The sequence below is a fragment of the Ochotona princeps genome, chromosome 10, assembly GCF_030435755.1.
Source record: "Ochotona princeps isolate mOchPri1 chromosome 10, mOchPri1.hap1, whole genome shotgun sequence".
In the NCBI taxonomy this organism is placed as follows: domain Eukaryota; kingdom Metazoa; phylum Chordata; class Mammalia; order Lagomorpha; family Ochotonidae; genus Ochotona; species Ochotona princeps.
Genome location: NC_080841.1, coordinates 69,715,794 through 69,730,691, shown reverse-complemented (window position 1 = coordinate 69,730,691; position 14,898 = coordinate 69,715,794). Strand labels below are relative to the sequence as shown.

Sequence of the window (14,898 nt, the reverse complement as noted above, 5' to 3'; positions counted from 1 at the left end):
TCCAAGAGAAAAAAATCCACCTGGGTGATGGAGATGCACGCCCCACTGCTCCGCAGGTCCTGAGGAACTAGGAGTTAGGGGGCAAAAAGGAAGCTTGCACTAGTCAAAACTGTGTCCCTCTCCTGGAAAGTGAGATTGGAAGGTCCCTGCTCCAATCACTGGTGCCTGTGCTATGCAAAGCAATCTGCTCTGTCCAGAGACACAGGAACCCCTGCCACGCTCCCCAGGCAGCAGAGCCGTTAGCTGAAAGCTCAAAGAATTGCAGAATGAAGAATGGGAGGGCAGAGCTGGAAACTCCGTGGATCACTGCACCAAGAAGAGATCTTTGTGTGCAGGAGGGACCTTCAATAAGTTCAAGGAGAAAAAATCAGATAAAAAATGCTTATTTTGGTATAAAAAAAATCTGAAATCCATGCAGATAAAGGTCTTCACAAAGCACATGGGAATCCACATAATGAAAAATCTATGCCTGACTTCTAAAAAAAATTTTTTTGAGACAGAGTAACATAACTTTTGATTGCATTTTTCCACGAAATGGTTGAAGTGTCCTCAACCATTGATCCTTTCCTCATTTCTCTGTTTCCCAGAATCTGGGAAAAGAACCAGAGCTACAGCTTTCAACCAGAGGCTAGTTTGTTACAACCTTACCCACCCTCTTTCCCCAACCCCAGAAACACTGGCAACACCTGTAAAAATGGTGTTTTGGTGTTGTAGCTGGGGAAGGGAGAGTGCTACTGGTACCTGATGGGCAGAGGCCCCCAGATGGTGCCACACATCTTACAATATTGGGACAGTCTTTGCCACTGAGAATGTGGCCCAAAATGCCAATCAGTGTCAAGTTTAAGAAAGCACGAACTACAGTGAGAGCTCCCTTCAAAGCTGACCCCCCTACCCAATGTCCTGTATGTAGTCAGCTTTTCCACAGGATATCTGTTTGGAGCAAACCTAACCTGGTTTCCACGTGGCTTGGGTCTCTTGGGGATCTGTCCTCATTCTGACTGAGGGAGCCAGGATCCAGCTGATGACTGCTCCACGCCATACAGCCTGCCTGGGTCTGAGCCCCAGGTATGCATGCCAAAAGGGCAGGATCCTCCTTCCCCTTAGACTCCAACAGGGAAGGCAGCTTGGAAGGCCCACATCGTGGCAGGGTGGGGGGTCTCCTCTCAATGGGAGCAAAGTAATCCCCTCACTCTGCCACATGGTTTCACCCTTCTGAGTCAGCATATCCTACAGCTTTTACATCCCGTGCAGTCTGTCTTTTTCATGGATTGCAAAAGTCCCACATTTTTTCAACAATCCCGATAGAAAAGCTGTTTTTCTTGCATGTCATGTGAAATCTTAAGTGTACCAGAAGGATTTTATCCCATGAAACCCCTGACAGTCTTGATACACAGGAGAAGTAATCCAATTACAGACTGAAAACTTTCTTAGTTGTATGCGGCTCTATAATTATGCAACCAGATCTTGTCCGCTTATTTATATTCCACCATGTCTTTGTGGAGAAAAGAACTATTTGGGTTGGGGGCAGAAAACAGACCTGTGTATGCACCAGGCATTGCATGAGCTGAAAGACAAGAAGTAACTACATCTAAGCAGCATTCCAACCAGTCTCTTGCAGAACTGACTGTACACAACCGCAGAAAGGAAGGCAGAAAGTTCTCGTACAAGGGCTCCCGGCAAGACCGGAAAGAATCAAGCTTGGTTCTGCTGTGGGAAGGTGGTCTGGGTCCCACAGATGGATTGAAGGTGCTTTCTATGAAATGTTAGGGAGTACTTCAAGTTAAAGATTCAGTTCCAAGCCTAGGCCCTGATCCCTGGCCCCTGGCGTCCACAGAGGCCCTCTGAGTGAGTGGGAGGAACTGTGCGCTTTCATGAGCCGTGGGTGACGTAGAAGTAACTGGATGTTGCTGTGTCCTATAGGTGGCGCCATATCCAACATGTACGCCATGTTGATCGCCCGCTTTAAGATGTTCCCGGAGGTCAAGGAGAAAGGCATGGCTGCTGTCCCCCGGCTCATCGCCTTCACGTCGGAGCATGTATGTGTTTTTGATCTCTACCAGTTCAAGGGCATCTTTTGCGAGCTCTGCATTGAGGGAATGGTGGCTGGAAACGGTTTCTTTCTTGGGGGAATGGTCTTTCCCTAAGACACTTGTTGGATGATGAGGGGCGAGGGCAGCTGAGCAGAATGTCGCAGTGGCCACCTCCTTGTCTCTTGGAAATTCAGAAGACTCGAGTAGAGAGCAGAAGGCTTTCCCTCAAGTTCCTGGAGTCCCTGGCTTCTCTATAATTCTGTGTGTCGGGGGCGGGGAGGAGGGGAGATGTCCAAGTGACTAAAGACTCCCTGGGGTTGTCCATGTATGCCTTTGTCAACAAAACTCCAGATTATCCTGTTGAATTAGCCTTTCTGTTTAAAAAGGGCAGTCAGCCGATCACACGGAGAGTCTCCCTTCTAGGGCCTTTGGGTTGACTCAGCCATAATGTGATAGCAGAGTGTTCTGTCTTATTATCTGATCCCTGGTGTGCCAGAAGATCTGTGTGAACCAAGCAAAAACTCGTGATTCAACTCTGAGTGCTGCTCAGGCCCAGGCTAATAACTCCGGTCTTTCCTATTCACTGTTGTGGCCCAGAACTTCATAACAACCCCCACGACCTTCAAGGAGGTCATTGCCATTTCCCCTACTGCCACTCATGCAGGGGAAACTGTGGCCCACACCTGTTCACCAGAATTAAGCTAAGCGACATCAGCCTACGTGGTCACCAGCTTTCCCTGATGCATCAGGAAGAACAGCACATAAGTCACCTAACCACAGAGCAGTTGTGTGAGCTGTGTCCCAGATCCAGTGCTCGTGGCCACACAGGCTGCCCATTGCGCTCTGTGGGAAAACAGCATCCACTGCCCTGGGACTAGAAGCCCCACAAGGGCTGCTCCCTTGTGATCTCAGGCTCTCTGTAGCTTAGAGCCTGAAAAAATGTCTCTGAGAAGAGCAAGAACAGGAAACTGAGAGAGCAGATGGAAGTCTAGGGGCTCCAATGAGAAGACGGCATTTGAGAGGAGCAGGATGTCCTCACGGATGTGTTAGCAGATGACCTTGAAAATACCTCATTCTCCATCTTGCTTTGAGGTTTCATGCATCTTTGGAATGAAGACCATATTCCGAAAACAGCATAAACTCATTGACATAAAGTGCAGAGATTAGCTGTCTAAAATAGGGGCAGGAGAGCTGTGTTCCTCCCAGAGACTGCTGGGAAGTCCTCCAATTTCTTTCCCTTCTCCAGCTGTGACAGGCTGATGATGTTTCTTCATCTACAATCTCCTCGCTTCATCTTCAAAACCAGCAACATTTTGTCTTCAATCTCTGTCTCTCTTCCTCTCCTTCTCTCCTCTCCTCTCCTCTCTTGTTCTCTCCTCTCCTCTCTTGTCCTCTTCTCTCTTTCCCTCCCTTCCTCCCCCTTTCCTTCTCTCCTTGCTTCTTGTACCACACCTCCTTCTCCAACTCTGCCTCTCCTTCCTCCTTGTTATACTCTTGGGATTCCCATAAATTCTACTTTAACAATCCAGGGTCATCCCTCCTCTACATCGAAGCTCATCTGCAAATTCCATTTTGTTGTGTAAAGTAATCTATGCACAGTTTCAGGGATACAAAGACGGATGTCTCTAGAGAGAGAGTTCCATCCAGACCATCAGAACCTGGGTCCCACCAGAGGGCCACTTCCATTTCTCCACTTTGCCCAAGGGTGGAAGAACATGCTATGATTGTTCTCCTAAGTTCCTACTCCCTAGGGGTGTCCAGATCTAAACACCTCAATGCTTCAAGGCTATCCCTACACCTGCCTTAAAAGACTCAATGATCTTCTCTTGGGCACGTTTTCTTCTGGCTGCTGAGCTGACTCCACCAGCTGGCCTGAGGTCGGTCTGGCAGAGGCTCTTCCCCAAGTGCCCTGCCAAGCATCTCTTGTTTCTACATCTGTTTTGCAACCTTGGCTCCTGCTGTGTTCTACCCTCTCTACCTGATACTATAAACATAGGGGTCTGTATCTTCATTTATCTTTTTTAAGATTTATTTATTTTTACTGGAAAGGCAGGTCAGATTTTACAGAGAAGAGTGACAGGGAGTAAGCTCCTCCAGCTGCTGGCTCACTCCCAGATGTTCACAAGGACCGGAGCTGAAACAATCCAAAGCCAGGAACATGGAGCCTCTTCCAGGTCCCCAATGTGGGCCACAGGATCCTAAGGCTTTGGGCCATGCTCTACTGATTTCCCAGGTCATTAGCAGGGAGCTGAATGGGAAACAGAGCAGGATACAAATCGCTACTCAAATAGGATGCTGCCATTTGCAAGGTGAGGATTTAGCCACTGAGCTACTACACTGGACTCTATGTCTTCATTTTTAAGAGGAAGAGAAGCCATTTGGCCCTGCAGTGATCTCCTTCCCACGTCTCTAACCAGGCACATAATTCTGAATGATTTGTTGAATGATGACTCTTTTCTCCAGCGACAAGTGCTTCTGACCATACGCTTATCATTTTTGACAAATGAACTGCTTTTCCTCCTGTTTGGGAAAATTTCAGAAAAAAAAAATGTGGAAAATAGAATTTAAAAATAAGCTTAGTTAAATGCAGAAAATTGGTAAAGTTCATGTATGTTTTTCTCATAATACACATTTCAAAAGCATGGATTTCAAACATTTGTTTTTGCACCAAAATTAACATTGTTTAATCCCATTTTTTTAACAAACTGTTTGAAGTATACTCATTTTTGCTTGTTTGCTTCTCATAGTAATCTATGGAATAAGTAGATATAAGCAGATAATAACAGACACTATTTTTTTTTTAAAAAAAGGTTTATTTGTTTTTATTTGACATAGAGATAGAAGGAAAGGCAGAGGGAGAATCTTCTATCTGCTGGTTCACTCCCCAAATGGCCATGATGGCTAAGGGAGCCAGGAGCTCCTTCTGGGTCTGCCATGCGAGTGCAAGAACCCAAGGACTTGAGCCAAAGCCATCCTTTGTTGCTTTCTAGGACATAAGCAGGGAGTGAACAGACACTATTATCATTATTTCCATTTTTAAGTTTTTATTTATTTATTTTCATTTTATTGCAAAGGCAGAGAGACAGAAGGGAAGAGATGGCAACAGAGAGCACTTTTCATCATCATTGCATATTTCAAATGCCTGCAAAATGCAGGAGCCTGGCACTCCTTTTAGGGCTCCCACGTGGCTGGCAGGTGTGAGACTACTTGAGCAATCACCTGTTGCTTCCCAGGATGCACATTAGCAGGGAAGGAGCCAAGTCGCATTGTGATAGAGGAGGCAGACAGAGGGATGTTCGGGGAGAATCAACCTGACTCCCTCACTCCAGCCTCCCTCCAAGCTCCAAGGCCCTACCTGGTCTGACCCTGTTTGTCATAGTTGCTCTAGTAAGATGTTTTTCACAGATTGGTATTTCAAAGAGTTTCAATTCCAACGTTTAATCTGCTTTTAAACACACAAAACGCTGTTGGTATGGGAAGTTTGCAAAACATTGCTCTCATTCGACAGAAACTTAACCCCCAGAACCATCAATGAAGATGTGAGCCAAATGCAGTCCACTTAGAGACCCCTGCCACGTCTGTAAATGCTCCCCCACCTTTCCTTTTCGCTTCTGTGCCTTCATTATCTCCCCCTCCATTGGGCCCCATCAAAACCAACTTCCAGGAAAGGATCCAAGAGCTGTGCTGTGGTGCCCTGATTGGTGACTTCCAAGTATTGCCTTTTCCACAAGTTTTTCAGGGAGCTTTCCCCTTTAGCCTTGCTGGATGTGGGGCATGCCTTTGGCACAGGTGTCTCAAACCACGTCTTAATCATTGTGCCAAACCCCCTCCCATCTTAACTAAATTCTAAGAGGAAAGAGATAACAGAATTTTCCAGCACTTTCCTTAAATTCCTACCCGGCCCAGAGGGAAGTAAGGTTTAGTGTCCCCTTTAAGGCATAAAGCATCCCAGGGTGCCCTTTGCAGAGCCTCTGCCCTGTCCTAGCCTGGCACCCTCTCATTCTCACTCCTTCTTGTGCTGGAAATACTGCCCCATTCAAACACAGGAAGACGGTTCATCTTTAAAACAGCAAATCTTTTGTGACACATTTATTTGCTCACGATTTAAATGTAAGCTAAATCACATAACCTACATATTTAGAGAAATTTCTCTTCTATCCAATATGAGTGTTTCTTTTAGTATAAAAGAAAATCATTTAGTTGTTACTGTTTATGAGAGTACTTTTAAAAGCTCATGGAAAGGGTATGTTTATTTTGTTGCAAATATTTTGAAAATCTGTTCATATGTTGTTCATAATGTAGATTTTGTTGAGCTTCAAGATATTTTAAATGGTTTATTTGGAAGAGACAGAAAGGGAGAGAGATTTTTCATCTGCCGGCCACTTCCCAAATGTCCATAATAGCTGAGGCTTCGCCAGGCTAAACCCACTAGCCAGGAGTTTCATGTGGATCTCCCTCATGGCTGGCAGGAACCCAGATACTTGAGCCATCACCACTACGTTTTAGCAGGAAGCTGGATCAGAAGCAGAAACAGAGCTTGAATCCAGGCACACTGATATGGAATTCAAGTGTCCCAAGAGGCAACTTCACCAAACACTCTACCAAACACGCCCTCCCCATAAACTTTTTGAAGACCTTTTGGATGTGAGTTTCAGATTCTTTCGCAAAGCAAACTCATCTTTTAAATCCACTCCACACAAACTAAAGTATTCTCTTGTTATTCCTCAGAGGAAATATGATTTGGCCTTAACTAATTACTAGACTTTTATCGAGGGTCCGTTGTTACTTTTCCCAAATCAGAGGCAGGGAAAGGGGTGTGCCCATCCACTCATCTCTCTTCTTTTACGATTTATTTTGAAAGGCAGAGTTACAGTGTGAGAAGGAGAGACACAGAGAGAGATCTCCCACCCAATGGTTCACTCCCCTAATGGTTGCATCAGCTGAAGCTGGGCCAATCCAAAGCCTGGACTCAAGACCTTTTTTTGGGTCTCCCACACGGGTGAGGAGAACCAGGCACTTGAGCCCTTCTCTGCTGCTTTCCAAGGGCATTAGTAGAGAGTGTGATGGGAGGTAGAGCTGCTGAAAGTAAAACCAGCATCCATATGGATGCTGGGACTGGGTCTGTCCCTCATCAGCTCATTTCCCAGCCATTTCATGGACAAATGATCCTTGCAAGTCTTGGTTATCTAGAAACACATTGGACTCCTTCTTGCTTCCAAATTTGGGGGCATCATTTTGCCTTATGAACTACCCAGAAAAGTCTGTCCCCTTGTCCCAGCCTTGACTGAGCTTCAGATAGGAAGTTCAATGCCAGATACGTGTGGCTAATGCCCTCTGCTCACTGAGAACCTGCTCTGAAGTCTGAGACACCTGCTTGCAAAGCTTCCTAGCTTTCCAGAGGTTATTCTTCTCTGGGTCATCAATAGGTAGTTCCCTTACACATGTTGACAAGGGACTAAAATGATCCTCGGATATCTCCCTATCAGAGAATATACTTAAGCTATCTTTTTATTCCTCTCAAATTCCTTCTTCTTCTCTACGGCTCCCTTGCTACTTGTCGATGGTGTTCTGTTATTTCCCTGCCCCCTTTGTTGAATGTATGGGCAGACTCAGTGTTCGCTCCCTGATTTTCTCTTACATACCTCATCACCCCTGCACTCCCCATCTTCAAGTTTTCTGTGTGAGCATCTGGTTTTGTTTTCCACACGAAGCATGGAATAGAGTTACCAACTATCCTGGGTAATTGTTCCTCCTTTAAGAATTCTAATTCTTTCTCATTAAATAATGCCACTTCTCATTGGCCAGGGTCACCTGATCTCTTACTTAGCCCCAGTTTGCAGTTTCCCACCTCTGTGCTGATTCACCAAGGCAGGTGATTTACATAGCTTGGGCTGGTTCATTGAGGACAGCTGACCAGCCTTTTCTGTGCCTGTTGGTTCTCTGAAGGGCCCCTACTCTTCAAGGTCACCCTGGACTCTGACAAACATGAAAGAGAGAACACTTGTTAAAATAACCATCTTTCAAATTAATGTATAGAGAACTGACTTAATATATTTCATTTATTCAATTAAGATATTAGAAAATATAGGATGATATAGTAATTGTAAGAACATAGGGCCCGGCGGCGTGGCCTAGCAGCTAAAGTCCTCACCTTGAAAGCCCCGGGATCCCATATGGGCACCGGTTCTAATCCCGGCAGCTCCACTTCCCATCCAGCTCCCTGCTTGTGGCCTGGGAAAGCAGTCGAGGACGGCCCAAAGCTTTGGGACCCTGCACCCGCGTGGGAGACCCGGAAAAGGTTCCTTGTCCCAGCATCGGACTGGCACGTACCGGCCCGTTGCGGCTCACTTGGGGAGTGAAACATCAGATGGAAGATCTTCCTCTCTGTCTCTCCTCCTCTCTGTATATCCAGCTTTCCAATAACATAAAATCTTTAAAAAAAAAAAAGAACACAATACTTCCTTCCTTGCTTTCCTTCCTCCTACTTCTTATTAAAATTTCTTTCTAAAGACTTATTTATTTATTTGAAAGGCAAAGTTACTGAAGGAGGAAGAGACAGAAAGTGTAATCTTCCATCTATTGGCTCACTCCTTAGATAACCACAATGGCCAGGACTGAGCCAGGCCAAAGCCAAGAGTCAGGAACCTTCTCTGGGTCTGTGAGAGTTCAAGGGCCCCAAACACTATGGCCATCTTCATTGCTTTTCCCAGGCCACTAGTAGGGAACTGGATCAGAAGTAAAGCAGCTGGGACTCAAACAGGCCCCTAGATGGGATGCTGGCATTGCAGGCAGCTTTACTCCCTACACAACACTCCCTGCCCCTCTTTTAAAATTTTTTATAATAGCACATTTTTAATTTACTTTATACTCAAAGGCTTTCTGCTCCATTAAATAGAGAACACTTTTTGTATGAGTGTGAGGGAAGCGTACATCTTTTTACACCCAAACCCAATTCATCTTTCTCTCCTAGTTCTTGGATACCTCTACCCCTTGTCATCTCCAGGCCATAAAAGTGAGGGTCACAGCCTTTTCTCACTACTTCTGGCTACTCTGAACTTCTCACACTTTGCTATTCGGTGTCTTCTTGGTGGGTTAATGTTCTTCACTGCTGTTATACATGTGATTTCTTCCTGCTTGTTACATATACTTTTTAAAACACGTCTGTTAAAGAGTTACTGTTCTGCCAATGGAAGCATTCCGATGAGAGGGGATACACTTTGGGACTGTCATTTAGAATTTCAGGCAGCAGTCTTTTGAAATTGGCAGTTGGGCCAGCAGTGGTGCCTTTGGATGGCCTAATGGTCTGCAGTGAATGGTGAGATGCAGATGAGCACACGCAGTACAGCTGGCCTGGGGTAATCCTCTCCCAGCTCTTCAAATGGCACAGTGATTACCGCCAAGGAGGAACAGAACTCTGCCTGGAATAAATAGCATGACTTATGGCCAAGCTATCTCACTCTCTTCATCCCAGTGGTGTGCGCACACACACACACACACACACACACACACACACACACACACACAGCTGTTCTGCCTTAGCCCATGCTAGGTACCCTCTTGCCACTCCTTGCCTGGACCAGGAAGTTAACTACACAACAAATACTCGCTCTAGCAACCCTGGGCTGCAGAGTGCTGGATGTAGCACCAACTTCTTCCGCTTGAGCACACATGAGTGCCCTGAACATGGGAGAAGCAGAGGATCAGCTCTTAAGAGCAAAATGAGTCTGGGACCCACATGGTAGACACGTTAGCTGTTGGAAGCCATTGCTGCATTTTCATGACTTGTGGAGGGGGATACTTCAAAAAGCTCATGAAAATAGAAATAAAGAATGAGTTAATTCAGGAGTAATAAAAAATGAAATCCTTGCATTTTTCCGTCTATTAGGCATTTTACATGATTTCTTTGAAGACTCCTCCTGTGTATAATCGGCTTGGATTTGCTGTATGCTAGCCTTTCAGATCCATTTTCACAATTTTGAATATTTCATTATTTTAGGAAGGCCATAATGAATTCAAAAATAACAACAGCAAAATAATCAAAATGGGCTGAGGACTTGAATAGACATTTGTCTAAATACATGTGCCAATGGCTAAGACATGATTATCATTAGAGAAATGCAAATCAAGCTACCAATGAGATACTGCCTCACGCTCATTGTCAAAAACAACCAGAATGAGGGTGTTTGTGAAGAAATTGAAATGTGGAGAAACCCTGGGCATTCATTGCTGATGGGGAGGGACAACGGAACAGTGGATGCAGAAAGAAGTTATGGCAGTTCTTCAAAAATATTAAGGAGGAGAATTACCAGATGTTTGATCCTAGATATCTACCCAAAGCATTGGGTGGCAGAGCCTTAAAGGAGTAGTTGCACACCCATGTCCAAAGCAGCACCATTTACTGTGACTAAACAGTAGAGACAATCCATGTATTTATGATAGGTAATGTGCTACATCCAGGGGAATATTAAACATCCATAAAAAGAAGGGCTGTCTGGCACCTGCTAAAACATGGATATACCTTGAGGACATTGTGCTAAGTGAAATAAGTCAGTCACAGGCAACTAGTATGTGATTGCACTTAGATGAGGGACCAAAACAGTCAGAAATGCAGAGACAGTAACATTCTGGTAGCAGGGACTGTGGGGAGAGGAGAATGCAAAATTCTGCGGTGGATATTGAGTCTTGGTTTTACACATTGACAAGCATTCTCTAGATAATTTGGTGACAGTTGCACAACAAGGTAAATGCACCTGTGACCATTGGAATGTCCACTTAAAAATGCCCGGACCAGCACTGTGGCATAGCAAGTTAATTCTCCGCCTGCACTGTGGGCAACTCATAGGGACTCTGGTTGAAGTCTCAGCTATTCCACTTCTAATCCAGCGCCCAACTAATGTGCCTGGGAAAGCAGTGGAAGATGGGCCACATGGGAGACCTGAAAGGAGCTCCTGGCTCCTGGCTTTATACCAGCCAAGCTCCAGCCACTGAAACCATTTGGGGAGTGAACCAGCAAATGAAACATCTCTTTCTCTCTGTAACTCTGCTTTCACATTGGAAAAAAAAGTCTTTTTAAAAATGTTGAAGATCATTGGGGTTGCATGTATGTTACCATAGATTCATAAACAGTGTAACTGATAGATGCCATTTGCAGCCGGGCTTTGGATACACAGCTGGAGGAAGGAGAGCTACTGATGGAACTAACTGATTTCTTCCTTGTGTGGAACTAACTAAAAATACACCTTTTTTTTTTTAACAGAGCCATTTTTCCCTGAAGAAGGGAGCTGCGGCCTTAGGGATTGGAACAGACAGCGTGATTCTGATCAAATGTGATGAGAGGTGAGCACGAGTCTTTACCCCTTACGAATTACCAGTTTACAAATTCTACCCTGATTCCAACGCACAGATTCCATGACATGTTTGTGGAGTGGGAAACTCTCCCTATACCACCCCTGCTGTTAGCTATTTCTTTTTTCTTCTCTCTTTCTCTCTTTTTTTCTTCTCTTTTCCTTTTTTTTTTTTTTTAGATTTATGCATTTTTATTGGAAAGGCACATTTAAAGAGAGAAGGACAGAGAGATCTTCCATCCACTGGTTCACTCCCCAAATGGCCACAATGACTGGAACTGATCTGATCTGAATCTGGGATCCAGGAGTTCCCATGTGGATACAGAGGTCCAAGGACTTGAGCCATCTGCTGCAACTTTCCTAGACCACAAGCAGGGAGTTGAATTCAAAGTGGAGCAGCTGGGGACATGAACCCAGCCAGTGCCCATGTGGGATGCCAGCACCACAGGCAGAGGCTCAGCTTTTCTTTTTAAGAAAGGCAATTGAACAATTTTTATTTTTTGCTTTTTTGCTTTTGGAGGCAGACAGCTCCCTTCTTCCAGCTCCCTTCCCTAAGGTCCCTGTCTATTGGGGCTGGGCCAGTTGAACCCAGAAACTGAAACTCAATCCAGGTCTTTCCTGTGGGTAAAGGAATCCAATTACTTGGGCAGTGACTACTGCCTCCCAGGGTCCACTTGGCAGGACGCAGGAGTCAGGAGCCATTTAATCCAGATGTTCCAATGTGCGATATGGGCATCTTAAACCACCAGACAGATGCCAATTCCTGCTGCTTTCGCTTCACACAGACTCTTGATTGGAAACTTTGGGTTTTGTCTCTCGACATCATGCAGGCTTTCACAAACAGCCCTCAGTTGACTCCAAATGTTTGTCCAGTCTATCAGAGGGTTCTGCCCCAAACCAACGCTGATGGGCATTTATCACCTGGGCAAGCTTAACAGTACCAAGCAACTTGAGCGCTGATTTACGGTGTGTCATTGCCGATTGTGTAAACCTGATGGAGTGATTATACGAGGAAGAGTTTAGTGAGACAGTTTAGTACATTATACTGCCAGGAAACCAGCAGCATCATGAGGGACTAGAGTCAGCTTGGACAAAAGCCCTGTCTTCATTGGCACTGGAACTTCATAGACTCTCTGGGGTTAGGGCACAGGGGACGGGGGAGGGTGAGAGTTCAGATATTTTCAGAGTATCCAGGTAGGGAAGGGTGCTAGTGCTGGAACATATCAGGCTAAGCTTCTGCCTGTAGTGCCAGAATCCCAGCTATTCCATTTCCAGTCTAGCTCCCTGATAATGCTCTTGGGAAAACAGTGGAAGATGACGCAAGTGCTTGAGCCTTCACACCCATGTGGGAGACCCAGAAGAAGCTCCTGGCTCCTGGCTTTGAACCAATCCAGCTCCTGCCATTGTAGCCAACTAGAGAGTAAGCCGGATGGTGGAAGTGGAAGATCTCCCTCTCTGTCTCCCCTATCCTTTCTATAATAGCTGCCTTTAAAAATTAAATATATATATATGTATATATATATATATACACATATACTTATTTATTTATCAAATAGAACAACCAGCTAAAGTATAGTGCTAGATTTTTGTCTTTAAAGAGCTAAGCAAGGTCTTTCACCAAATCCTAAGGAAACCCCTTCTTGTTTAGTTAGCATGGTTAGATGATTTATTTAAACAGTACACAGTTTCTATGTTGGTGTCATAGTTGCTGACAGTGTCAGTAGGTTCTGCAAAGGCACAGGACAGAATTTCAGTTTTATGGCAGTACAGGCAAGTGGGAAGGTACAACAACAGCAGTCGTGGCAGCTAAGTGGGTGAATAGTGAGGCACAGAATGTATTGTGTGTTAGGAAGATGTGCCAAGAACCAAACTGCAGGTGGAACCAGAGCCACAACTTGCAAATTCAAGATGAGTTTCATGGGCAAAAGGAAAAGGCAGAAGTAAAAACCACAACATTGGATCCCAAAAGCAAAGCCATGGAAAGATACAGGGATGAGCAGGCTGCACAACAGAGGTGACAGCCAGGGCGGATACAATTGGAGGAGCAGGACTTGGAAAGCTGCAAATCCCCAATGGGATAACAACTGTCTATCTTCTGAACTGACTTAACAGAATCACCACTTATTTACACCTTGACCTATTGCTTGCCATGAGCTTTTTGCAATTACTTTTATGATACAAAAATATTCATTTTTCCTCTTGGAGTGGGAGTATAAAACTTAGCATGTGATCTGGATAGAGCTAGAAACAAGATGTTGAAGGTATTTTATCAAAGCTGGAGATGAAGGAAGCACCCTACAGAAAGCAAGGAAAGAAAAGGGGTTCCTGGATGTTCGGCCAAGTGAAAGGTCTTACCAAAAGACAGGAAATATCCCAGGACAGCGCTTGGAAGCAGAGCTACACCTAAAAGAAACGTGCAGGTGTATGAGAGGGAAGAGCAAGAAGATGGGCAGGAAATGGACGTTGGGCTTTTCACTTAAGATGCTGAGTAGGAGGCCACACCAGAGAACCTGGGCTCAATGCCTCGCTCCACCCCAATTCCAGCTGCCGGCCAAAGCACACTTTGGGAAGCAATGATGGTGGCTCAAGGACTTGGGTTCCTGATACCCAGGTGGAAGACCCAGACTCAGTTCTCAATACCTGGCTTTGCCATGGCCTGGCACTAGTCATTGCAGGCATTCAGGGAGTGAGCCAATAGATGGGAGTACACATACATACTTTCAATTAATTAATTAAAATAAATCAGATGTGGAGTGTCAGGATAAGAAAGCACAGGCTTTGAGCAAGGAGACACAGAGGGGATACTGTTGGTTCACAGTGTGGGAGAGAAAGGGGCAGGTGGGTTGGGAGGCTTGGGGGCCTGCCTAGATAGCCTCACCTCTCAAAATTCAAGAACTTGATTTCAGCAATTTTAGAGGTCATTCGAAAAATGAAAATAATGTTGTTTGAAAATCAAGTTTTGAAACCATGCCTCACTACTCTGTGTCCTGGACAGACAGGTGCAGGGTACAGGGTGGGGAGTAGAGGGAGCTGTCAGGTGCTTTTTGTCTTTGTGCTCATGAATCTGGTGGAACAGATAATAAGAGGGGGAAGCAATGAAGGAAGGAGGCTAAAGGATAAGGAAGAGTAGGTGGGGGAATGAGACCTAAAGGAAGAAATTCTTGGTGAAAGTAGAGAGAAGCCCAGGGAGGGTGCCATGGGCAGAAGCAAGACATACAACGAGCACTCCAGAAGGAAACAATGATGTTTTACCATCTAAAAAAGCAATCCTGGCTTACTAGGATGAAACAGTAGTCAACAACAGAAAACTTGCTTTCATCACAAGTGCCACCCAGGTGAGCCTCTAAGTCTCTAAGTGTAGAGATCTGCTTGCTTTCCTTTCTTTCTATGTATTTTGGATCATGGAGACGTGATAGTGTACGCATCTTTTCACAATGTAAAAGAGGAAAATGTGTTACAGAAAGTCATGACTTCATAAGCTGTATTTTAAATAGTAACATGTGATGGAATTGATTGATTTTTGA

The 14,898-nt window shown here is 45.0% G+C and overlaps 1 protein-coding gene across 1 annotated transcript in view; it reads left to right on the top strand.

The window, feature by feature from the left end:
• The window catches only part of GAD2 (glutamate decarboxylase 2), an 83,023-nt gene that overhangs the window by 9,795 nt on the left and 58,330 nt on the right, over positions 1-14,898 (top strand). Inside the window, exons 7-8 of the mRNA XM_058669598.1 lie at positions 1,921-2,036; positions 11,287-11,366. Coding sequence (XP_058525581.1) covers positions 1,921-2,036; positions 11,287-11,366 — 196 coding nt within the window. The remainder of the gene's footprint in view (positions 1-1,920; positions 2,037-11,286; positions 11,367-14,898) is intronic.